We start from the raw sequence: 25,353 nt of genomic DNA, 5'->3' as shown, positions 1-25,353 counted from the left end.
GAGGAGGAAGTTTTATATTGTTGTAAACTGCTGTGTATATACAGCAGCATATAAATATTTTTATAAATAAATAAACCAACGTATGTAAGAAGGCAGAAAGGTGGGGATTGGCTGAGGTTGTTGGGGCAGTGCGCCCTCAAAAATGGACCAACCTCTGCTGTTCAGGCCTGTCTGGAAAACAGCAAATGCTCTTCCTCCATCAAAATAAGAACATCCCCTTCCCAACTCCATCAGTTTGTGACAGCATCCCACTGTTTGTGTGAATTAAGCCACCGCTGCATGTGCTCCACCAGAGAACTAGCTGCCTGGTGCGCTTCCTTCCCACTTTGTGAGTTTCTGCAATTCATAGGCCCCAGAGAAGAAACAAGATGGCAGCAGTGCTAGTTTGTCTCTTCAACAGACAGAGCGAGGAAGGAAGGAAAAAGCACACCTATCAAATGATGCTGGGCATCAGCTAGTTAATAAGAGCAACACTGTTAAATATTCACTTTACCTGATCTGGACATTTGAGGGTTATCATCATTTCAAGCGCTTGCAGTTTTGACTTCTCCCCAAGGGGTTCTAGCTGTATCAAAGAAGAAGAAGAGTCAGCATGGGATGAGGAATAAAACATGCAGGGAGGGGGGAGTCAGTCACTATAAGCTGCATAACCTTTGGGGGAAGGAAGAAGCCGATGCATAATTGCAGATTCATCGTTACCTTGACTTCTGAACTAAAACACCATTTGATCCTGCTGCATCTTTCACTTTAGGATGCCAAAGATGCAAATTACAAGGGAGAGAAGAATGCAATAGACAGGACTTTGGCAAAGAGTCAACACACACACACACACACACACACACACACACACACACACAGGCCATGTCTCCTGCAGGTCAGTTTGCTCGTTCATCAAATTCATCACATTTATAGTCACAGAGCAGATTTGTTTCTAAGGCTCCACCTGCACCATATATTTGAAGCAGTATTATACAACGTTAAACCCCTGCAGCTTACTGCCCACCACAAAGAATCCTCGGAAATGTAGTTCGTTATAGGTGCTGAAAGATATGAGGAGACCCCCCTACCCTTCACAGAGTTACAATTTTCAGAGTTCCTTGCAGTTACGGTGTGTAATTTCCCCCCTCCAAGCTGTAAGCTGCCTTGAACATGGTTTTAACTATGGAGAGGCAGCATACAAATAAAATGATGAAGGAAGGAAGGAAGGAAGACTGATCGACTGTTAAACCGTCCTGAGAATTATTGCTCTGTGAGGGCAACAAGGCTCTCCTAACAACTCTTGGCAGCCTTAACAAAAAATAAAGTTCCCAGGTTTCTTTGGGGGAAGCCATGACTGTTTGGGGGAAGCCATGACTGTTTAAATGTATAGTACGGATGAGGCCTAGGTCTCTGCTTCTCTGCCAGGTGAGAATAGCACCTTTTCCCCACATGCATTTGGATTATTATGAAGTACCGTATTTTTCGCTCTGTAAGATGCACTTTTTCCCTCCTAAAAAGTAAGGGGAAATGTGTGTGCGTCTTATGGAGCGAATGCAGGATGCGCAGCTATCGCTGAAGCCAGAACAGCAAGAGGGAGAGCTGTGCAGTGCCTCTTGTGATGCCTTAGCCTTATCCTGCCTCCTCCTTCCTCTTCAACAACAGAATTTTTTTTTCTTGTATTCCTCCTCTAAAAACTAGAGCTAAAACTTTCATCTTATAGAGCGAAAAATACGGTAACTTGCTTCTCTTTGGGAATGTGTAACTGGACTACAGTTGAGAATGAGAAATAAAAACTCAAGCAAACCTGATCTTTTGTTTTAGAAATAATGGAGTGAATACAAGTGGTAGAACCAATGCCATATTTGCAAGATTTTTGCCTATAGATATTCTCAAATGGCGTGAAGTGTCACGCTGGCATGGCAGGAGAGGATGGCAAGTATGGTAAGAAGATTCCAGGACACCCAAAGAAACATTTAAACATTTCAGTGCAATGTAGAAATATTTTTTATTTTTATTTGCAGAATATGGATAAATATCCTTTCAAAATGAGAGCAAGAGCCTCAAGTGATATGGAGGACAACCCTAGTTGTGTTTTCCAATGTATTTCTTTGCAATTAAAAAAAAGTGGTGTTGCGTGATAAAAAAAAATATTCTGAAAATGTGGCTCAGAGAACAAAATTTGAGAACCACTGCTCTAGCCCCAATCCAATCAGTTTCTTTAAGCACATTTCAGGAGTTTACAGAGCTAGTTCCCATGAGTAATTTTTAAAATATGTCTGATGTAAAAACATCTACCACAGAGAACAATTCAATTAGCCCTAATCTGCCAGGAGCATCATTGAAGTTCAGCACAATATTTGACGGACAATTGTAAACAATTAACAACACTAGTAGGGTTGTTGTAAGAAAACTTGCAATGTTAAGGATTTGTACCTTTTTATATTTATTTAAAAATTTGTGATTAATGGAAGGAATGAAATGCAAATGGGAAAATGTATAAATGCTATGAATTAATAATGAATTATTGAAACCATGAGACAAATATGTAATGAATATAATAAGGATTTGTTTAAATTTGATAAAATAGAAACTTAATAAATATTTTTAAAAAATCATTGAAGTTCAGCCAAGCTGATGCAATTCTTGGAGGGTTCTTTTGGTGCAAATCACATTCACTGGAAGATTTTAGAGGTCTGATGATTGCATTGAGAGAGATTTTTCTTACCATGTTATTCCACAGAGCCCGAGCACCTTGGGAATGACCCTTCTGGCTGAAGTGGAAGCAGTCTGGGGCAAAATAGGAGGAATCGGGCAACCCTTCCTAAAGAAAGAGACAACCACTTTATGATGGGGCTTTCAAAAGGTGACAGGAAGGTGGGGAAAATTAAGAGCCTTGTAGTACCTCAAAGACTAACATTTGTGGTGGGTTAAGCTTTCAGTAATCAGAGGCCATGATGCATGAAGAAAATAAACAGTGGGACCAAATGGCAAAGATATGCAAGTGACATGGTCTGTGACATAATTCTGTGTAAAGCTTAGAGAAGCCCAGTGGCCATTCACATTATAGTTTGAATAATATCTGCATCATCTCATCCCACTGCTGTTCTCTATATACAGTGGTACCTCTGGTTACAAACTTAATTCGTTCCAGAGGTCTGTTCTTAACCTGAAACTGTTCTTAACCTGAGGTGCCACTTTAGCTAATGGGGCCTCCTGCTGTCGCCGCGCAATTTCTGTTCTCATCCTGGGACAAAGTTCTTAACCCGAGGTACTACTTCCGGGTTAGTGGAGTCTGTAACCTGAAGTGTTTGTAACCCGAGGTGTTTGTAACCCGAGGTACCACTGTACTATATCGCTTTTAATATTTGTTGAATCATTGTATTTTAATTTTCTGTTAGAAGCCGCCCAGAGTGGCTGCCAGATGGGTGGGGTATAAATAATAAATTTGTTGTTGTTGTTGTTGTTGTTGTTGTTGTGATTCCATCGCAGCATCTGAGACTGGAGACAATATGTGGGAAAAGAACAATGATTGCCCATACCCAGGAATATATTGTTACCCTCACTCCATTTTCCAGATAAGTTCTAGGGATGCAGCACTTAGCCAGGTTTGGTTTTTTTTCTTTTGGAAGAAAGCGGCTTAAACACTGCAATGGAAAGTTTCCACATCCAATGGGCAGAGAAAGGCAGCAGGTACCTGAAAATGCTATTAGCTTATGGCTCTGAATTCAGCTTTCTGTCTCTGTTTTGTCTCTGGTCCTTTCTTAGTCTTTTACTCAAATGGCAGTCCACTGTTCTTTACTCACACCTAGCTAGCTGGCTCCCTTGCTCTGACTAGAGTGGGAAATCAGAATGAATCATCTCCTCCAAAACAATTTTATTTATTGGGTCATCCAGTACTTTCATCAACAAAGGATGTGTCTCTGTCAGGAAACATTTGCAGGCATCCTGAGACTATTAACTTGGTCTTGTCCAAACCCCTCCCCATTTCACACAAGTGTGTGTGTGTGTGTGTGTGTGTGTGTGTGTGTGTGTGTAAATTCACCAAGTTAGTGTGAATACAAGCTGTTCACAGACCAATGTTATGTGGCGAAAGGGTCCTATGACACGTAGTCATGTGGAAATATGTACCCTGACAACTTATTCCTATTTAAATGAGCTATAAATGTTGGGAACATGGACAGTAAATTAACGGTTTAAAGCAAAACACATGCATACATGCAATTTTGTACTTTACCGTAGTCTCCGGCATTCTCACTTCTTCAAAAAACGGTTGCACAACCACTGTGAAATCTTCCCTCGCGTCATACCTTCCACTCTCGACTAAGCCATGAATTCCCTCCTAGCAAAGCAAAACCCACAGTCATTGCACCACAGTAGGGCTGCTAAACCAGAAATGGAAGCCAGACACCTCAATGAAGAAATATTGGGTAGAGAAAAGGTTTAGTGCACTGAGCCTCCATGTGGTGAGAAAGCCCTGGGTGGCTATAGCAGCCAACATTCTGGCAGCTGCTAAAACCACCATTGGAGAGAGCCTCCTTCTGAGCCTCTCTGAGCAGTGCTTGTGAAATATACTCGGAGTCGAGAGTTGATTTCATGCTCTTTATTCAGCTCATAGTGGTGAGGAGGAATGGAAGTTCCCTCAGAATGACTGCTTTATATACATCATTTACACAATGCGCCCCACGTGATTGGCTAATTCCGGGATTCTCCTGTCGGCCAATCAGGTTGCAGATTCACTTCCACCTGGAGCTGGATTGGGTGGCTCCTGTGGACCAATCAGACTGTTGCATTCTGAATCCTATTGATCCAGGACCAATCAGACTGCTGCATTTTGGATCCTATTCAACTCAGTACATAACAGCTTGCTTGTTTATTCTCCCTGAAGCTGTGCCTGGCTTCTTTTTAGATGCAGAGCAACAGGGAGGAACATCACAGCAGGCAGCAGAACTAGCTCCTACCATCACTCAGGGCCTTATAGAGATGTAAGCCTAATACACAGACTACTGTGTGACAAAGACACAGCTTTAAAAATGAGATATAGCCAATGCAGGGTGCAAGCACATTGTCTAGGACATGGGGATATATATACTTTGCCAGTGAACTCAGTTCTTCAGACTTAGGGAGATGTCAGTGTTTGAAGAAAGATACCTCCACCCCAAAGAAAAATCTCTAGACAGTGGTCAAGGAATGCATTCAGTGGCCAAGTAATGTTGGCTGACTGTTGCAGGATAGGGAGTGGAAAACCAGGGTGGCATTCAGCACTAGCTGTGGCTTCTGGACCATCTTCAAGGGCAATCCCAGGTACAACATATTGCAATAGTCCCCCTCCCAAGAGCAGCAGGAAGAGAGAGAGAGAGAGAGAGAGAGAGAGAGAGAGAGAGAGAGAGAGAGAAGGGATGTGGATGCTCTGGGGGGCGGGAGCCAGCCCACCCATAGGTGACTTTTAGCTAATAACCAAGGTGGAAGATCTAATTACAGATTTCCTATACAGATTTCCTCAAGCTCACAGTTCACACTCTCAGCTGCTGCACTACAGCAGCTCTCTCTTATGGTATCAGAGTTCTCCCATTGAAATCCCTGGTAAAAAAAGATTCCCTTTTCTTAATTGCAGACTGTTGAAATCCATTTTCTATTCTCCTGCAGCTCCCCTTCCTCCCTCCACACTGCCTTTGTTCACTGTCCTACTAAACCACATTTCAAAGCCCCCAAACACATGTCCTTCCTGAATCCTTTGCTTAATCTTCATTTGCCTCTAACCAGGTCACCTAATACTTATTTGAGCACACAGCAGCTCCTCTGTCTTTTCAAGTCTATTTGTCCTTTCTGCAGTATTTAGTAGAGAAGGTGACATATAATTCTTTTCAATATTATACCAGAGATTTTGTATTCTGGGCATCCTAAGCTTAAGGCTTAGGAAGACTGTGGTAAGCACCAAGACAACATGGCAAAATAGGATAATAAGATGGCGTTAGAACATGGCTTGTGACTAAATATGTTGGATTAACCTTCTAAAGTTAGTTCTGTTGTGTCGTGAAAGACCTGATAAAGAGGCAATAGACTTCCTTTCTCCAGCAGAGGTTGATTGGAAGGAACATGTGACACATCAGGGACAGATGCTCAGCAGAGACTATGGGGTCAGTAACTGAGGAAAGTGTCAACCCAGAAAAGCTTACAAACCAAAAATTGAGAAGGATCCTGCTGAAATATACCAACATGATCAATAATAGGCCTTAGTTATGATTCCACATGGTCAGTGGAAACTGACGCAAGACATTAAATGCTTGATCCTTTCTTATGTCTCGGTGCTTTTGTTTTCTGTTGTAGTCCAACTGAGAAGTCTCATTCATTGCCAAGTAATCAACTTCCCTCAGTTGCTACCACAAACCTCTGTGAATACATGCCCAGTACTGTAGTGAAACACTAAAGTGAGGGTGAGGAAAGGAAAAGTGACATTTTTAAAATATTAAAATCGGCTAGGCAAGCATGCCTCATCTAGTTTCCACTGAAAAAGAAGGGGGGGAGAGAATGTGACATAAAATTCAGGTATATATTCAGCAAATGTCACTGCATGGATAAATAATTCAGAACTCAGAAACTTCCACCTAGCAGAACTTTATGAAGGTCATTTACCTGCTGCTGCTCTTCTACCTCTCTTAGATTTTTCTATATAACCTGCTGTCAAAAGGTTATACAGAGTAGGTAAAACAACAACGATTGGAGTTTGAGTATTTGCACTACCATTGCCTATTGGGGCAGGAGCAGTTGGTGTTACCCGCCCCTGTCCTCCATACTGTGACTGATGTCGCTACCAATTGCCTGGACAGTAGCGGGGGGCAGGAAAATGCTGTGGCCATGAGGTAAGAATGAAGTACAGTGGTGCCTCGCAAGATGAAATTAATCCATTCCGTGAGGCTCTTCGTATAGCGGTTTTTTCGTCTTGCGAAGCAAGCCCATTGACGGCTTAGCGGATTAGCGCTATTAGCGGTTTAGCGGCTTTTAGAGGATCAGCTGATAAGCGGCTTATCAGCGAATCAGCTGATAAGCAGCTTTGCGGCTTAGGAAAAGGGGGGGGAAAGGGGGGAAAACCCGCAGGAACTCGCAAGACATTTCGTCTTGCAAAGCAAGCCCATAGGGAAATTCGTTTTGCGAAGCGCCTCCAAAACGGAAAACCCTTTCGTCTAGCGGGTTTTCCGTCTTGCAAGGCGTTCGTCTTACCACTGTAAGAGGTAACCTATTATGAAAGTTTCATCTATTTGATGCTTGCTTGCAACTATTACTTGAGGAGTTGGGTCTGGCAACCTGCTTCTAAATGTGATGAAAGGGAAGATTATTAAGTTTCCTTACCTGATACCTTTTGTTAAACAACTCCAGCGTCTCAATTTCAGTAGAGTTATCACTGGGGTTCAAAACACAGGTACAAAGAGATCTAGAAAGGAGGAAAATGGTACATGGCTCTTCAAACAGTAACGCATCCCCTAAATATCTTAAGGGAAGATGGAGCAAGCTTGTCTTCCCCGGCTCTGGAGGGTAGGAATCGAACCAATGACTTCAAGTTACAAAAAAGGAGATTCCGACTAAACATCAGGAAAAACCTTTTGACAGTAAGAGCATTTCAGCAGTGGAACGGTATGTCTGGGGAGGCTGTGGACTCTCCTTCCTCAGTTGTTTTTAAGCAGAGGTTGAATGACCATCTATCCTGGATGCTTTAGCTGAGATTCCTGCATTGCAGGGGGTTGGACTAGATGACCCTTGGGGTTCCTTCCAACTCCACAATTCTGTGATTCTAAGTCAGAAGGCCAGGAAAACTCGAGCAGCAGAACCTCTCATTTTAGAAAATTCATCCCTGAACTTGCTTCAGACTTGCAGATTTCCAAACAACTATAGTCCTTTCCATATGGTAAGGTCCACAAAGCCTGAACATACAGAGTGGGGACAGGATTGTGTTGCTTGTTGCTATTCCTGATCTCCATGTGTTGGCTCTGTGTACACATATGTCATGTATGTGGACACAGTGCTGATCAACACACGGAGGCTGAGAGTAGGGTTGGAGGAATGGGCAGGGAGGGGGGCAGGGAGGGGCAGCTGCTCCCCCTAAATCAATAAAAAATAAATACATAGCTAACTGAGGTTATGCCCCCCCAAAGGCCACCCCTCCCACACACAAAAATCCTGGCTACATTCATGGGAGGCAGTGAACCCACTCACTTTCCACCATTTCAGCCTACCTGGGCTTCTGATCATGTAAAAAGGAATTATAGTTTAAGTCAATCAGGGCATTTATTTGTCTCTCCACAAACACTGATCTCCCCTGTCTCTTCTTCTGCAACTTTCACACTGGAGTGCAGTCAGCATTCCCTTTTGATGAATGCAGGGCATTTCGTTGTTTCAGAAAAGCTGGATGCAATCTGTGTGTACTGCCTTTGTGTGTGTTTCCTTTACAGCTTCTCTTTAACAAATGTCATTTGCTGCAAGCACAGGCTTATCACAAGATTCTAATAACTAGACAAGGACTGGGACGAGAGCCTAAGAGATTAAAGATGAGTTCCTCTGATCCCTTAGAAAAACGATTATCTGAAGATATCTGTGACCTTTTCTATCCTTCCCGAATGCCCTGATTCATTATGTGCAGGAATGCAGGGGTTAGGAAGGCAAGAAGAGTAATCAGCCTGGCTTCAAGCCAAGCACACAGTGATTTATGCAGACTCCTTCTTGGTGGATACTAGCTTCACTGCCATTGCAATGCATTTCAATTTGCAAGGCAATAAAATTTCACATGTTTCTCAAACACTCTGAGCTGCAGAACTGTATTTGGCACTAACTACTTTCTCTGTACAGTGGTTGCTATTCATTACGAACAGTAATCTAGGATGTAAACTGATGGGCACGGTTCTTTATATCTGGAAGTCAAGATAATATTTTATATCTGCATGTGTGTGTGTGACTATATATCTATAGTAGTAATTCCATGACTGCCAGTAACTCTAGAATATAGAACACACACCTATAGATAGACAGATAGATAGATAGACAAACAGACACCACAGTTTTATGGATTTCAGTGTGGCATACATAAAAAAATTAAAATCTGGAATACAATATTAAAATAAGATAAAATATTAAGCAACAGTACATTGACAATGACCATCCAACCACACTTGAAGTAAAATAATTGAAAGTGCCTCAAGAAGTAAAATAATAGCGTTGATAGCAGGTGCACCTTCTTTTACACATGTGTAATGCAGTTCACCCACAGATGGAACATGGAAACTAGTTGCCTCAATCAGATATATTGCAGGGTTTCCTGAACTGTATGAAAATGAGAAGTCAATTCCCTACCTCATGAGGAGTCTCGGGCAGTAAACTCTCTTGTCTTGATACAATTTCCTCAGAGTTGCTATGTGAAGGATGGAGACCAGGTTCACAAATGTACGAGGAACCTGCCAAAAGGTAGGTGCAAAATGCAATAGGTCGTACCAGCTTCTTAGTACATTTGGCCTTTTGATCAATATAACATATTCATTGTCCACTGACCCAGCCTGCACAGTACACACTAAACTGAGGAAATTATTGGCTGCCACCCCCTGCCTCCAATCATTCAGGGATCCCTAATTCAGGCTGAAGCGCTCTTCCTTGATACGTTAGTTCTTAAAAGCTTAAGTGCCATTGAAGTCATAGGGAGGAAGATTGTCAAAGCTAGGTCCTTAACTGTAATGGAAGGGGCTGTACTATGCAATTCATAGACAATGGTCCTGCCGAGAGTTTCCAAGCCAAGAATGAGAAGAGTTTCATTTCAGTGGTTTGATGTTATTGTGTGTTACCAAGAATTAGATGGGTGCCTGAATGCATAAAACTGAGGTGTGATACACCACACTCTTGCAATGGAGAAACATCCTTTAAATGGTGTGTTCACAATGCACAATCACCTGTGTATCATTCAGTCTGTGGCAAAATGTCATTTAAGTAAGTTCTCTAACGATGTGTAAAAGGTAAAGGTAAAGGTACTCCTGAGCGTTAGGTCCAGTCGCGGACGACTCTGGGGTTACGGTGCTCATCTCGCTTTACTGGCCGAGGGAGCCGGTGTTTGTTCGCAGACAGCTTCCGGGTCATGTGGCCAGCATGACTAAGTCACTTCTGGCGAACCAGAGCAGTGCACAAAAACACCGTTTACCTTCCCACCGGAGCAGTACCTATTTATCTACTTGCACTTTGACGTGCTTTCAAACTGCTAGGTGGGCAGGAGCTGGGACCAAACAATGGGAGCTCACCCCGTTATGGGGATTCGAACAAGTCTGATCGGCAAGTCCTAGGCTCTGTGGTTTAGACCACAGCGCCACCTGTGTCCCTTACCTAACAATGTGTGACCCCCCCCCCAAAGCCAAATATAGCCCAATAGTCAAGTCTGGCAGCCTCCTGGGGTCTTGAGAATCCTCCAGTTTTGAATTACCATAATAAATAAATAAAATAATGTCATGTTCTAGAGTGACCTATTCAACTACTAGTAAATCAACATCTCTCTACTTCCCCCTACCAGCCCCATTGACAAAGCATTCTTTCATACCTCTTTATGGAGTATGTCCAAAGCAGCCTGTATATTGCTTACAAAATTTTCAGCGGAATAAAGTACCTATAGTATGAAAGAAAAAAAAGGGGGGGGAGGTGAGTTGTGTTCACAATGACCTGCTCATAGCCTGCTTCAGTTCTTTCCCAGTAACTTCATTATTCATTCATATTTTAAGGGAAAATTTACACGAGAGTGCACACCGATTAAAAGTGACATAATAAGTAAGAAATTTTGAGATTAGGAACTTGAGAACAAAGCATCACGTGAGAAGCAGATGTAAGATTTGCTGCACTGGTAAACTGAGCATGGAGCTGTTTGGGGCAAAACTATCAGTGCATCAGCGCAACACTTGTGTTGCATTGCAAACATTTAGGATAAGGGTTCCAGGTAGGCATTCAGAACTAAACTTCAATCCACTCAGTCATAAAGGTGGATAATGACTGGTAATGGCAAAGAGTCACGCAGAGCTCCATTTGCTAACTCTGCCACTTACATTGCATGAACAATTGTATGAACAACGGAACATGTGTATGATGGAGCTGCCCTGGCCACAGAAGTGAATGAGGAAGTCAATGCTGCACATGAAGAGACTGGGAGCCCTAAGTCCACATAGAGCCAGTGTGGTGTAGTGGTTAAGAGCGATACACTCGTAATCTGGTGAACCGGGTTCGCGTCTCTACTCCTCCACATGCAGCTGCTGGGTGACCTTGGGCTAGTCACACTTCTCTGAAGTCTCTCAGCCCCACTCACCTCACAGAGTGTTTGTTGTGGGGGAGGAAGGGAAAGGAGAATGTTAGCCACTTTGAGACTCCTTCGGGTAGTGATAAAGCGGGATATCAAATCCAAACTCTTCTTCTTCTTCTAGAAGCTCTTTCACGTGTAAATAGCCTGCTAATGTTGCAAATAACCTGCTTGCAAGTAACCTGCAAATAACCTGATTATTCTTAAGGTGCCATCCACAGTTGCAGTCCAAGCCGCCTTGAATATTTTGACAATATTTCTAAAGGTTGTGGTGCCCATAAAAGGGAAGAGACTTTCACAGCTGTGGAACAGCCACCCTCTTTCTCCCTATGCTAATCTGGCATGCTAAACTGCCACTCCTGGTTGATCTGAAAGATTGCAGCAGGGCTTAGAGGAAGTGGCAGATTTTCAGATTTGCTGGATCCATGGCATGATAAGTGTTCTATTATTAAATTATCTATATATCCGTTATCTAAACTTTTGACTTTATCAAGAGAAAGTTATCTTTAAGATGAAGTCACAACAATAAAGTTCTCAAAGATACGCTTTTGTGTGATATCATCTTCAGGTTGAATGACCTCTAGGTCCCACCACAGAGAAGGTGACATGACTAGATGCTTAAACCCATCTGACATTAACTCCACTATCACATGATGATAAGCCAAGCCAGCTCACAGTGTACAATTGCTCTTCTTCAGTTAGCCATGAAGCTTTGGTTTGTCATGGTGTCCAAACCTTGATTGTGTCTTGTTCTCCCTAACAAATTGTGATCAGCAAGTCAACAACAAAATATGATTTCACATTGGCTCATGGTTGTGATTTGTTCGGGAGAAGCAATCCCAGTTCAGATGGCTTGTTGCTTTCACCTGCCCCATGGAGAAAGCAAACAAGGAATGTTTGGGCAGAAGCTGAATAGACTAGCAAGTGGCAATCTTATTTCATTACTAGTAACTGAACAGAGTCTGCTACCAAACCTGACACAGTAGGCTCTTAGAGGTGCAATACAAGCCATGTGGCATAACACAGCTCTGTACTCCAATAGGAAGAAAGGCCCAGGGAGCTCAGAAGGAGCAGCCAGAGGAGCTGCCACCACTTGCTCCTCAACATCTGCCACCTGAGGTGATAGCCTCACTCTGCCTAATGGTAGGATCAGATCTAAACCCGAACATTACTCAGCGGGACAGAGATAACATGGAGTCATTCCAATATTATATTAAACAATGTGAAGGACAGATCCTGTGTAAATGTATCCCCAGGGCAATCTGCACCATTACCACTTAGGAATATTTATGGATGAGCACTCAGATAAACAAGTAAGATTTTCTTGCTGGGTGTTGTATGGGATGAACAGAGAAAAACACTTTTAAAACAATGTCTTGGAAACTTACAGGATCTTTGCAATGGTCACACAAGTCATTTCCTCCTATGAAAAGTGTTACAAGTTTCCAGTCTTCTTGGAAATTTATTTTCTACATTAAAGACAAAGAAGATGAAACATAATGAAAAGCAAGAAGGAAAAATACTTGCGTCGACAGCCTAGAAATTGCTCTTTTAGGGGCACAGTCAGCTTATTCCTTTGGACTTTTACAGAACCTAGGAAACCAGGGCAGCAATCTTAAATTAGGTCTTTATGTGCCACATGGTTATATAAAACAAAACAAAAAATTACAGGTTCACTTTGCAGTGGCCTATTTCAAATCACTAATGATACTATAGTGTCACCTACATGCCTAGTTGTATACTGTCACATTTGGAACTGGGCTCTAGATCTCCATTTTTAAGAAGCACAATTGATCTTAGGGAAGAAGCATGCTAGGCACACCACTGCCAAAGAGCTGCAGCTCAGTAACAAGGGATATTGCCTGCATGTATAAAGTTTTAGGATCAATCTCCAGGGCTGCCAGCTAAAGGATCACAGGTTGCAAGGTCTTTAGAGAGCTACTAGTCGCCAGGCTGACCTCCTGGGGCAACAGCATCATTGGTTACGCTTCAGCACCTTGTACTGTAGAAACAGAACATTGGAATGAAAACAGAAATCTGTCAGCCCAATTTCTCTGCAGTGATTTAATGCAACCTCAGAAGGTTCAGGGGAGTTTGATGGGTCGCTTTTAACTTTTCTCATGCATCTTATTAAATGCACAAATGATTTGCAGGCACACACCTGGAAGCTGCAACGCTGGACCACAGTGATGCTTGGTCCTTTTTGAGTGGCCCAAACTGGCAACTATATGAGTTACTTAACAGATATAGTGAAATGAGCACCGCACCCCGTAGTCGCCTTTGACTGGACTTAACCATCCAGGGATCGTATATAGTACATATTTACATAATTGGTTTAGCAGCACTCCCCTTTTCCCAGGAGATGTATGAATTCTAAGCTTCAGAACAAAACCTAAAATTCCCAGGGTTCTTTGCAGGATACTAGAATGATTAAACTGGTATATAACTAATCTAAGTTTATATGTCTTGTTAAATAGTTACATGTTGAAGCATCTGGCATCCCATCTGTTTTTATAGTTGGTTTACTGTTTTTCCTGATGTGTACTGCTGAGCCACTAGGGACTCCACCAGACATCCTGTTTATCGAGCATTTATCTTGATTTGCATACACAACACTTAGGTGGTGGTTAGATTATGTCCTGTCTTCTTTTTATTTAGCAATCATTCTGATTTCTTTGTGGGGCAGTTATACAACAATGAGCATTCAGCCTGAACTGCTTGCAGGGTGTTTACATGTCTTTCTGTTAATCATTTGCTCATCCCACATGCTTCAGGGCATTTCCCTGTCACTTTCCTAACTGCAAAAAGTCCTTTGTTTTTTGTTTTCTGTTGTGTGTTTTTTTTAAAAAAAAAAATTGTCATGCTCAGGCAACAGAGTGCTTTATTCACTGCAATAAACTATAGTTCTGGTATGCTCCTGAATTTCTCCTGCAAAGTAGTGACATTCTGGGCACCCTCTTGAAGCAGTACCGTAGCAGCCCAAAGCATGCTAATTCAGATATGTAAATCCTAAGATCCATATTCAAAAACGGTTCAGAAATCTGACCACCACCACTCCTATCAATCGTACCCGTCAGAGCTCTTCTCTCACTCCTGCGTGCTGGCCCAGACCTTTGCCACTGCAGCTTCTGGCAGTATTAATGACCTGCATCAGCATCTGCATCTTTTTTTTAAAAAAAAAAGTCTACCCTGTTTGGAAGATGTTGTGTTGCTGCAGCAATGCATGGTAGGCAGGCTCAAGAAATAGCAAACCCTTCCCGGATTATATCTTCATACATCATATCTTCATGACTAAAATTTTATGGAAAAATTAAAGACAATAATTTTAAAGGGGTGGGGAAGCATATTTTCTATGTTTTTAAATCAGGGAAAGAGATTCTGTGGCCCTCCGGAATTCCCATCATTCTTGACCATCAGCCATGCTGAACAGAGATGATGGGAGTTTGAGTTCAATCATGTCTGGAAGACCGTAGGTTTGCCATCCCAGTTTTAGATGGTGGCTGCATATATCACAACAGGCACCATAGGTTTTTAAAAAACTAAAAATAAAAAAGCATTCCCTCTTGCGTGAGAGTAGGAGGGGGTGCCTCTTCTATGAATATGGCTTTTATCTGTAGTTTTTCCTGGGTATTTATATTCAAATCAACTTTTTTTAAAGAAAAAAGAAAAAAATAGTACTACACAATTAGTCAAGGATCCCTTGTGAGCCATTTCTATGTGTTTTTCATTTCTATTTGATTAAAAAGTGAACCCTTCATTCCATCCTTAAGACCTTAACCTCCCCTTCCCATCCCTTGCGAAATCGCGTAAGATAATGCAACCCATTAAGAAAAGAAAAGAAAGGCTCGCATTAACAGAAACTCACAGAATCAGTCTTCATCAACTCTATTAGCTTTCTAGCTTGAGATAGGAGGCCTCTAAATATATAAAAAAAAGGCAAGTGATTAGAATTTTGTGATCAGTACAGCCATTGGGAGTGTCGTTCCAAGGAATATGGTAACAGGAAAACTAATTCAAATGGTACTGGCCTGTGTCCATAAATTCCACCCCCCAAAGCCACTTCATTCAACAGACAGTGTACAAAGAACTTTGAAAACATCTTTAAACTTGCTTTAATGTTCAAATAGCCAGTCTCAGAGGGCAGACAGGTCATGACTACTGTGCCTGTTTCTGCATATGGGACACCTTGCACAGGCAGGATCGCATCAACAGCTCTGGCCTGCCAATTTGTGCAATGCTAATCTTTCTGAGAATGATCCCACATGTGTTGGCACACAAGGAATGCCGAGCCGTGGAACTGCTATGCTTTTCTGTGTGCAGTAGGATTCCCACAAATGGGATGTGCCCATGGAACAGCAGCTCTACCGTGCATGCAATTCCCTGCCATATGCAAAAGTGGATCGCTGGCCTGGGGCCAGGAACAGAAAACAGACATCTCTCACCCAAGCATCAGCTTTTATCGGGATAAATTCAGGGTTGAATGATATCAGCTGTAGGCATAAAATATTATCCCCAGCTATTGTCATCTAACTGAGCTGGGAGAGATGATAACAGTAATCTAACGGCACAATTAAATCCAGTGGCTTGCATGCAACACTTCTGTTCGTGCTATCAAAAATGGCCTTTGCCTCACTTACAGCAGTGCTGCACTGATGACTCAGAGTTGATTTTTGCAGCCACCACTGGCATGAGCCACACCTGTGACTGACCTCCAGCTAAAATAGCCATTGCTATGTGCAGAGGCAGTCCTGGTGGGCTGACACAACCCACAGAGCTTGCATGCCTTTTTGCATATCACTCCACGTCAAGCTTTTCTGAGCATGCAAAAAGTAAATGTGACCCTATGCATTGTGTTACTGGCTCAGATGTGGGAATCTGCCCTCGTGATTCAGCATAGCCTCACAATGCTTCTCGGCAGCATTATAGGCTAACCCAGGGGTAGCTAACCTTTGACCTTCCTGTTGTTGGGCTACAGTTCCCATCATCCTCACCACTGGCTATGCTGGCTGAGGCTGATGGGAGCTGGAGATCAACAATACCTAGAGGACATCATGTTTAATGATCCCTGTCCTAGCCATTCCACTTTGACCAGGCCCATTTTAAATTCATGCATTTGGTTATTTCCCCCTAATTTGTAATACATCACACTTTTAGAAAAAGAAACAGGTTAAATCTTATGTATAATTTTGCAAACAACCAGTGCTCCAATTTATCAAGGACATTTTGAATTTCCATCCCGTCCCCTGTGGTATTTGGAGTCCTAGTTTTCTGTAATGTGCAAATCTAATGACTTGCACCAACTCCTTCCTCCAGGTTGTTAGAGGGAGCAGCAGCTAAGCTAAGCTTGTAGCATCCTGAGATGCTATGCCTCTTTTAATAACAGTTCTGTGGTAGAAGCAGCACACAGGGAATGCTTCTTCTGGCTGCGATTCAAGAAGGCATGCAGGTCACTAACTCTGTGGTACAAGTCAGTTTTGCCTGGTTCTCAAATTAGCACCCTGTTTTGAACATGTGGCATACTCAGCATGTTGTGGGGGTTAAACATTTTTGTTTAGACAAGTCCACCCAGATATGCAGAATGATGGTGTGTGCTTTAATCTGCTTTTAGTTTATCACTGATTTGATTTTATTTTTGAATGTTTCAAATGACTTTTAACTGTTTTCACCAATAATTCTATGGTTTAATTCTTTTGGTAAACCGCTTTGATGTATGTTTTATTATTATTTTTTAAAAAGCAATCGAGTGGTGCCTAAATTTTATGAAATAAATGAAGAATTTTGTCCCAGGGTCATGACCTCAGCCTGGCATGAAGCCAGCCAAGACGGCCCTGGGCCTGTTTGGACTGTTGCCTCTTCTCCAGGATCACTATGCATCAGGACAGCTGAAAGGAGCCACTGCAGACCTGCTGCTGCTAGGGAGGAAAAGTGGCAGCCCCGGGGCATCAAGCTTAACCACTCACAGGAGGATTGGGTCCTTTCTGCAGCACTGGGCTACTTGCAGCAGTATCTGTTTGTGGGTTTCTTTGGGCACCATTTTACCAAGGGCTCTCCCCCAAACCTGGAGCTGGCCCTTGTAATGGATAACCCAGCAGTGAGTTATCCGTTTTTGCTATGTTTGCCACAGTGCAAAGTTGCACTGGATGCTTTAGTTGAGATTCCTGCATTGCAGGTGGTTGGATTAGATGTCCCTTCTGACTCTACGATTCTATCCTGAAGGGTTGCAATGAAGCAGGTCAAGGGAAAGGAGTGTGCAGCCTGTTCAGGATGGACAGCTTTGTTACTTAATAATCTCCCTTCACAGGGATGGAGGGAGGGAGCTAAACCCTTGATGTGTGAATGATATTGTGTGCCAGTGGAACAGATAACTGCAAGGATTCTGCTGGCAGAGATAATGACTTTCAAAAAGCAACGGTGGTGGTGATAACTGCTGGAGTGATCAGCTCAGCGCTCTGTTATTGTGTGCTATCACCTCGGTGAAATTACTGTTATTATGTGGCATCAATGCGTATGGTACAAACTGTGACTGACATACAAGGATTCCCTGTTTTTCCAAGGTGAGAGGGGGCTCTTATTTTCTGTGGGTGGAAGCACTGGAGAAGAGCCAAGCACCTTGTCAGAAAGAAACCAAACTGCATGACTACATACATTTAGAAACACTCGAGACAAATCAACCTAGGGTGAGTTCAAATGTTGTCACCCCTAGATAATATTTAACTGTGCAGAAAAAAGCATCTCTGTGCAGAAGGTTCAAGTGGCTACGGAGGGGGGGGGATTATCAGAAGTGGGGAGGTCCACTTCTGACATGAAGGGCCACATTCACACAGGGCTAAGATATGGGGATGAGTCAGAGCTGCCGCTGCACCAGAAATCACATACTTCCAATGATTTTTAACCCATTTATATTGATCTATTAAATCTGCAAATGAGGAAAACATCATTGTTCGAAAGTGGGGAAAGCATGCATCCCTTGTTTTTTGATGATGTGCACGTGTGTTACTGCAGTTGTCCTGCAGGAGGAAATAAGTGGTATCCCGCAAAGTAGATGCACTATTTGCACAACAGAACTTCCCCTTCCTCTCCTTTCCCCCCATGCCCCTCCCCAAATCAACTCGGAAGGGTTAGGGGGAAACCCACAACAGATTTAGGAAGGCCTGAGGGCAGATTCACTCCATTGGGTACCACCAAAATGCTTGCCGTTGCTGTTTTTTAAAGCACTTGAGTTGAATGTAAGATTTGATTTACAATCTGCTGTCTGGTTAAATCCGGGCAACTTTTTTGGGGGGTGGGAGGATTAAAAAATGTTTTCATCAGTTGCTCTCACCAATTAATCAGCTAAGCATTGCAGCTCTAAGAGAAACACCTCACATTTTCATTTCCAGTTGGATATCTACTCAACAAACATTGTTGAAGATGCAACTTTCAGTGAGAAAGCAGAAACAGAAAACTCAGCCAGAGTTTTTCAGCTGCTCATTCCCATTTGCTAGTGTCTCATGCACAGCTGAGGTCCTGAAGGGGGGAACTCTCTGATGGAGGTCCTGTTTCTGTTCACACTGGAGTTGGGATGTGGTCAAAGAGCCTTTGCCAGCATCTTGGAGAAAGTGCCTAAATGATGTGTGATTATTTGCTCCATTTACTCCAGTCACCCAATAACCAAGGAGGACAGCCTTGCTGAAACCTTTTCCTTTTTTTGACAGGAGTAGGAACGAGATAAATAATCAGAGACTCGAGTCAACTTGTGGAGAAGTGAGGGTTCACCCACACTGCCATTTTGTTTTCTTTATTTCTTTGATGTATTTATATCCCACCTTTCTCCCAAGTTGGGATTCAAGGCAGTTTAATGTGGATAGTAAGCTTCTTGTGCCGCTTCCCATTTCTCTGTTGTCCATATGACATTCTCCAAATCACTGCCTTCCCATACTTTGCCCTCCCTCAATGTGGATTTCCTCATACCCTCTCCCTGGTGTCTGAAAACCTGGACTGAAGGAGGGAAACACGTGAGAAAGGAGCAATTTGTAGGAGAATACCATATGGACAATGGAGAATCAGTGGAGGTATAGGAAGCTGTACCACATTAAATGACAGGATGGATGAGGCCTCAGAATGTGGAGACAATGCTCTTTCAGTCACTGATCAACTTCTCTCAAAATAGGATTTAGCATCTCAGGATAAAAGGATAGTGCATTTTCTTTTTTTCTTCCCAATTATGATTCTGCAACAGTACCATTACAGATAAATGCTAAAAAGGCTTAACACATCTGCAACAGACAGGTCTGCACAGACAAACAAACATGCCCAACATCTCGTCTTACTCTGCACGGGCTCCTGCTACAGCCTGGTTCAGGTAGGCATTAGGTGTGCTCTGACTTCCTTTGCCACTGGAATAGCCTAACAGAGAAGGGTTGAACTCACGAAGAATATCTGAAAAAGAAAGGTGGGATATCATAGAGGCGTACCAAACGATGAATGAATAGCATAGATATTTCTGTTTTCTAATAATGGTCAGCCACTGGTTCAAGACAAACAAAAGGCAACACCTTTTCACCTGACAGCATTAATTTAGGGTGGCCTTAAAGGTAAAGCTACCCCTGCCTGTACGGGCCAGTCTTGACAGACTCTAGGGTTGTGCGCTCATCTCACTCTAGAGGCCAGGAGCCAGCGCTGTCCGCAGACACTTCCGGGTCACGTGGCCAGCATGACGAAGCTACTCTGGCGAGCCAGAGCCGCACACGGAAACGCCGTTTACCTTCCCGCCAGTAAGCGGTCCCTATTTATCTACTTGCACTCGGGGGTGCTTTTGAACTGCTAGGTTGGCAGGCGCTGGGACCGAGCAATGGGAGCACACCCCGCCGCGGGGATTCAAACCACCGACCATGCGATCGGCAAGTCCTAGGCGCTGAGGTTTACCCACAGCGCCACCCACGTCCCTACAGGGTCCCTAAGGGTGGCCTTAGATGGTCATAAAAGGCATGAGACAAATATGTAGCATAGCCATTAGTCACGACAGCAAAATGGAACACCTGTGGCTCTGTGGATGAATTTAGACATCCAAGCAACGTGTTGGGAAGGGAACATGTTGGAGGAGTGATGTTTCATGGATGGATGGATGGATGGATGTAATAACAACAACTACAAACTTCACCCTCAATGTCTCTTTTGCACTGCCCTGAACTTTTCTTCTAAGCATGTTTGGACAAACACTGTTGTAAGTCTCTACACCATCCAAAACTTTAATACCCAATCAGATGGGAAGGGGTATTAATAAATGATAGTAGTAGTAGTGATGATAGTTTATGCAGGACTATTGATCTTGTGGAGGCTTCTAACTACATTCATCTGAACATGGTTTGAAGCCCCATTGCAGGCTTCCCAGAGGAACCTAGTGTGAGAACAGGATCCTGTTCTTGTTAATGTTCTTTTATGTTTTATGTCTCCTCTTATGCTCTTAACATAAAAAACATATGCTTAAAAGCAATATGAATGTCAGGTGTTGGGGTAAACAATGGGAGATGGCTGTCATCATAGCACCCTGTTTTAGCTTCCAGAGGCATCTGGATCTCCACTATCAAAAGCATCAATGAGATTCGGCAAAAGGCCACTGTGGAGGGAGGGGGAGGAGGGCTGCCCCTGCCTTTCACTCTGTTCTGTAAGTGCTCCCCCCCCCCAACTAAAGTAACTGCTTGGTTCCATGAGCTGCCTGTGGTTTGGTGTCCGTTGGTTGCCTGTAAAAGAGTTCCAAGACACCTTTCTTTTCCCCATAAAAACTTGCACAAGGAGCCTTGCTTATTTGCTTAATGCATTCCAAGATCGTACGGAGCTGAATAATAATTATGCTACACACACACACATATATATATAAAGTCACAGAGAATTTCGAAGCAACTAAGACCCGGGGAAATTATAAAACACACACTGTTAAGTCATGCACAGCAAATTACAGTGTTGGCTGTGAGAAGGCTTTCCCCGCCCCTCCTCCACCCCCATCAGTCTGGGATGCTGAATACAAAGAGGTTTAAGTCTGTCAAGCCTGCTGAACATTTCCTCAAGTTTGCTCCATAAATTATGAAAGAGCTTCACAAATGCACTAACCTTAGGGAAATGGGCACTTACTTGCTAATGTTGTGACTGTGCTTATGTTTTCATTTCCACCAACACTGCAGAATTGGGGGGGGGGGGGTGTGCAGGGAGGGGAGGGAGGAGAAAGCAAACAAAGTTAGAGAAGATTTGCTTGGAACAAGTCACAGAGTGCCCCCTGGTGATGTTTCCGATCATCAGCTATCGCTTGCTTGAACTGCTGGTTTGAATGCTTGTTTTATTTATTTTACTTGTATCATGCATTGAAATGGGGCTCCCAATGGTATTCTATAAGGCAATCTATCAATCTATCTGTCTATCTATCTATCTATCTATCTATCTATCTATCTATCTATCTATGGCAGTAATCACCAGCTGCCTACCTCCTAAGTCTTTGTCATGCTTCCAGTCCATTCACAGGATCCTTCTCAAGACTATGGTTAATAACTCAGGTTGCAGAGCCTATGATATGGCAGAGGCTTTATTGCTAATGATATGCCCACACACTGCACTGTTGTCTTTGTTCATAGGTATTGTGGGGTTTTATAACAGCTCCACATGCCTGTGAAACTTGTGTTAACTATATAATGAGCAGAGTCCCTATGATAGTAAATGTCCTGGTTTTGCGGCCAGCCCAGAACAGCAAAATGCCAACAGGGGTATCAAGCAGCTAAAAAACAACAATGCATGGTTGATGTGCTGTGTTTTGATTTCTGTTATAGACTTGCAGTTTAATAAATGGGGAGGGGGTAGTTATAATTTGGCCTAAGAATATTCCTCTTGAAGACTCTATGCATTAGTTTCATTTATGTACATGCACCAGTAAGCAATCATCAAATATATCCATATATGCCGAGTCTGAATGCAATTGAAGTCAGAAGCTTTCACTGTAATAGTGACAAATGAGCAGGACTGTCCTTAGTCTGTCATTTCTGATTTTTGACTGTGTGACATATATTAGTATAGGGTTGCCATATTTCAAAAAGTAAAAACCAGGACACCCCGAAAGATCCAAGACAAAGCGCTGCCTTTCAGAAATCGCCCCCCCCCCTTGGAGGTCAATTCCGCCTTTGAAATCCCAATAATGTCCGGGAAAATCCAGACATATAGCAAACCTATATTAGTATCTGTTACAACTGTTGGTGCCTACTGATTTAGCAGCAGTTAAAAGCAACACTAGGAGACTAAAATTATATATGCAGCAAAAATAGCAAAGTAAAACACCGGCAAAAGAGAAAAATAATAACTCTTTACTACTCTTTTAAAAGTCATCAGTAGAAGAACCTTATGCAATGATCTAGGGAAAGAGTTCATAGGCATGGGGCAACCACTGAAAAGGCCCTGTTTCTTGCGCTTGCCAGTCAAATATTCCTTGGTAGTAGGCAATGTATGCTACAGGCAAATTGAGCTAGCATGTTTAATAGAACCAGTAAATGGACTGTTACTTTCACCATTCACCCCAGTTTTGTACAGGGAAGAAAGGAACTGCTATCTGCTTGTGACTAATATTGTGTAAGAAGATAGAAAATAAATTATCTAGAGACACAAGGTTTCTCACGCGTATATCCTATTTCTAGTCGCCTCACCGCACTCCATTTGAATGCTGCTTTCAAGTACTTGTCCTCATTGTAGCGAAAAATGAATGAGATGGAAATATGAAAAGTCAGAACATTTGTAGAAAAAGGTACTTTCGTTAATTTGAAGAAATAGATAAGTCAATCCACAGGAACTTGAAAAAAGACAAAGCCATGCATAAACAAGAGGAAGACTCCTATATCATCGGAGAAGCCTGAGGCCACATCTGCCAGAGCCATGACTCTAGTTACAGCTTGTGCAAGTTTTAAGAGTGCCAACCTCAAGATGGCTCTGAAGTAGCAATTGAGGTCAGCAAGGAGGAGACTGGAATTGGTTTCGAAAGCCAGCAAGAAGAAAAGAATAAGAACAGACTGCAGAATATCTAAAGATTTTGATTTGTGGCACTCACCTCCATGAAAGGCCTCGATACTGTGTCAGAACATCTAGGACATTGTTTGGTGAAGAACCCGCTCCATTTCCTGCCTGATATCAAAGAGGACAAAGGGGTTTGGGAAAGTCCTATTAGAATAAGTTGCTCGCTGATTTGGAATGGGATGGTTGGAAAGAAGCCACTTTAGATGACTCCCCCTGGAAATATCCCCCACTCTCACTCTGAGGAACCTTGACAGTATTTTAGTTCTGCCTAAAAATAGCATTGGCGTCCTGTCTACCTTATCATGGGGATAAGCAAGCAGTGGAGGACTGTCATTGGCCAGGGCTAAATTTACAAACCTACTTAGAATAAAATCCATAAACTGATGGTTGCTGATCAAAGAATAATAAACCAATAATTGCCCTTCCATTAATACTTGTTTCAAGAATACTGAAGGGTACAGAAGCAATAAATAACATAGCATATTGCAACAAAGCAACATAGGGTTATGAAGGGGGGGATAGAAATAACATTAATTTGTTATTGCTGTTGACTGAGTTATACCGTATTTTTCGCCCCATAGGACGCACTGTCCTATAGGACGCACCTACTTTTTTGGGGGGAGGAATAAACAAAAAAAAATTATTTCCCCCCCAGGCACGGAGCTGGCGCGGGGGAAGCCCGAGCTTCCCCCGACCCCAGCCCCCAGAACAGCCTGCTATCCACAAGCCTAGGGAGCCGCGCCGGTCTCCCCAGGCTTGCGGAGAGCTGCGCGAAGCCCGGGCGCACTCTTCAGTGTGCCCCAGGCTTCGGAATGCAGGCAGCTCTGTGCAACCTTTGGGAGCCCAGCGCGGCTTGGCGCCGGGCTCCCGAGGGTTGCGCAGAGCTTCCTGAAGCCTGGAGAGCGAGAGGGGCCACCGACCCCTCTCGCTCTCCAGGCTTCGGCGAAAGCCTGTATTCGCCCCATGGGACGCACACACATTTCCCCTTCATTTTTGGAGGGGGAAAAAGTATGTCCTATAGGGCAAAAAATACGGTACATTGCTAGCACGTAGGCACTGCATATGTGTTAAGACCCCCCCCCCCAAATTATAGCACCTTCATGGAGCTTCCACAAGTAAGGGATTTTCAGGTTAGAAGTCACATGTTTAAAATGGCCTTTAGTCAAGTTCTCCTCTGCAAAGAAATGTCGACATGTGGTAGGAAAATGTTTGAAATACACATTTGAAAACACATTTGTATCGATTAGCATTTGCAAATGCGCAATGGCCCAAGGAGGTGGCAATCCCAGATTAAGACTGCAGCATAATGGGAACAAAGCAGAAGAAAGAATGGGAAATTCAGTTCACCATGAAGATCCCTCCTTTTTCAGATCAGAATTCAGAAACAGCTTTGACACCACTCATTTTAATAGAGCACATTTTGGTGATCTGCACTTACAGTTATTGAGTCCCCAAGGGCGCCTATAACTTTAATGTCTGCTGGCCTCAAGTTATGAACTATAAAAAAGAAAAAGAGAGAGAGAGAGAGTGATGGGACTCTTAAGAAGATCTTTGACATTCGGAACATATTTCTTCAGAAGAAGTTGAAAGAACTTGAGATCTTATTTAAAACTCATATTCTGCCAAATTGCCGTAACTCTTGTTAGTCCCCGGAGGCAAATATGTGATACTTACCAGAATACCTAATTCTCCTGCAACTATTCTTCCCTAGAAGCTAGGATTTTTCTCCCACAAAATTATTATGCTGAAATAAAATCCAAGGAACTGGTATCTGACAATCTTCAGTCGGCAGTGGGGAATAATTTTCACCCAGAGAGGGCCACATTTCTTTCTGGGCAAGTTTCTGAGGGCCACACGTCGGTGGTAGGTGGAGCGAGAGGCAACAGCATTAATGTGGTTTCTTTTCCCCTTTGTACACTGTGCTGTTTCCATTCACACTCACACAGCCCTCTCTGTTCTCCAGCCAGACAAGCTTTAGAAGAATTCAAGGCCACATTTCAGCCAGGCAAAAATGTTTGGGGTGCAATGCAGGGCCAGTAAGCAGCCTGGCC

The 25,353-nt window shown here is 43.0% G+C and overlaps 2 protein-coding genes across 3 annotated transcripts in view; one reads left to right on the top strand and one right to left on the bottom strand.

The window, feature by feature from the left end:
* PCARE (photoreceptor cilium actin regulator) overlaps positions 1-25,353 on the top strand; it is a gene marked incomplete at its 5' end in the record, with an annotated part of 409,145 nt that overhangs the window by 334,304 nt on the left and 49,488 nt on the right. The gene's annotated exons all lie outside the window — the stretch shown is intronic.
* Positions 1-25,353, bottom strand: part of PLB1 (phospholipase B1) — a 94,355-nt gene that overhangs the window by 54,843 nt on the left and 14,159 nt on the right. The window contains exons 7-18 of one of the 2 annotated variants that reach the window (XM_081854127.1): positions 24,741-24,799; positions 23,337-23,410; positions 21,389-21,432; positions 19,591-19,699; positions 15,147-15,198; positions 12,670-12,750; positions 10,538-10,603; positions 9,316-9,416; positions 7,324-7,405; positions 4,214-4,318; positions 2,705-2,800; positions 494-565 (exon numbers count right to left, since the gene is read on the bottom strand). In XM_081854127.1, coding sequence (XP_081710253.1) covers positions 494-565; positions 2,705-2,800; positions 4,214-4,318; positions 7,324-7,405; positions 9,316-9,416; positions 10,538-10,603; positions 12,670-12,750; positions 15,147-15,198; positions 19,591-19,699; positions 21,389-21,432; positions 23,337-23,410; positions 24,741-24,799 — 941 coding nt within the window. The remainder of the gene's footprint in view (positions 1-493; positions 566-2,704; positions 2,801-4,213; positions 4,319-7,323; positions 7,406-9,315; positions 9,417-10,537; positions 10,604-12,669; positions 12,751-15,146; positions 15,199-19,590; positions 19,700-21,388; positions 21,433-23,336; positions 23,411-24,740; positions 24,800-25,353) is intronic. The other variant, XM_081854128.1, reaches the window with a different exon arrangement.

The sequence above is a fragment of the Podarcis erhardii genome, assembly GCF_964252035.2.
Source record: "Podarcis erhardii genome assembly, chromosome: 3".
NCBI classification, from domain to species: Eukaryota; Metazoa; Chordata; class Lepidosauria; order Squamata; family Lacertidae; genus Podarcis; species Podarcis erhardii.
The sequence above is the reverse complement of the archived record's forward strand: the minus strand, read 5'-3'. Positions and strand labels throughout refer to the sequence as shown.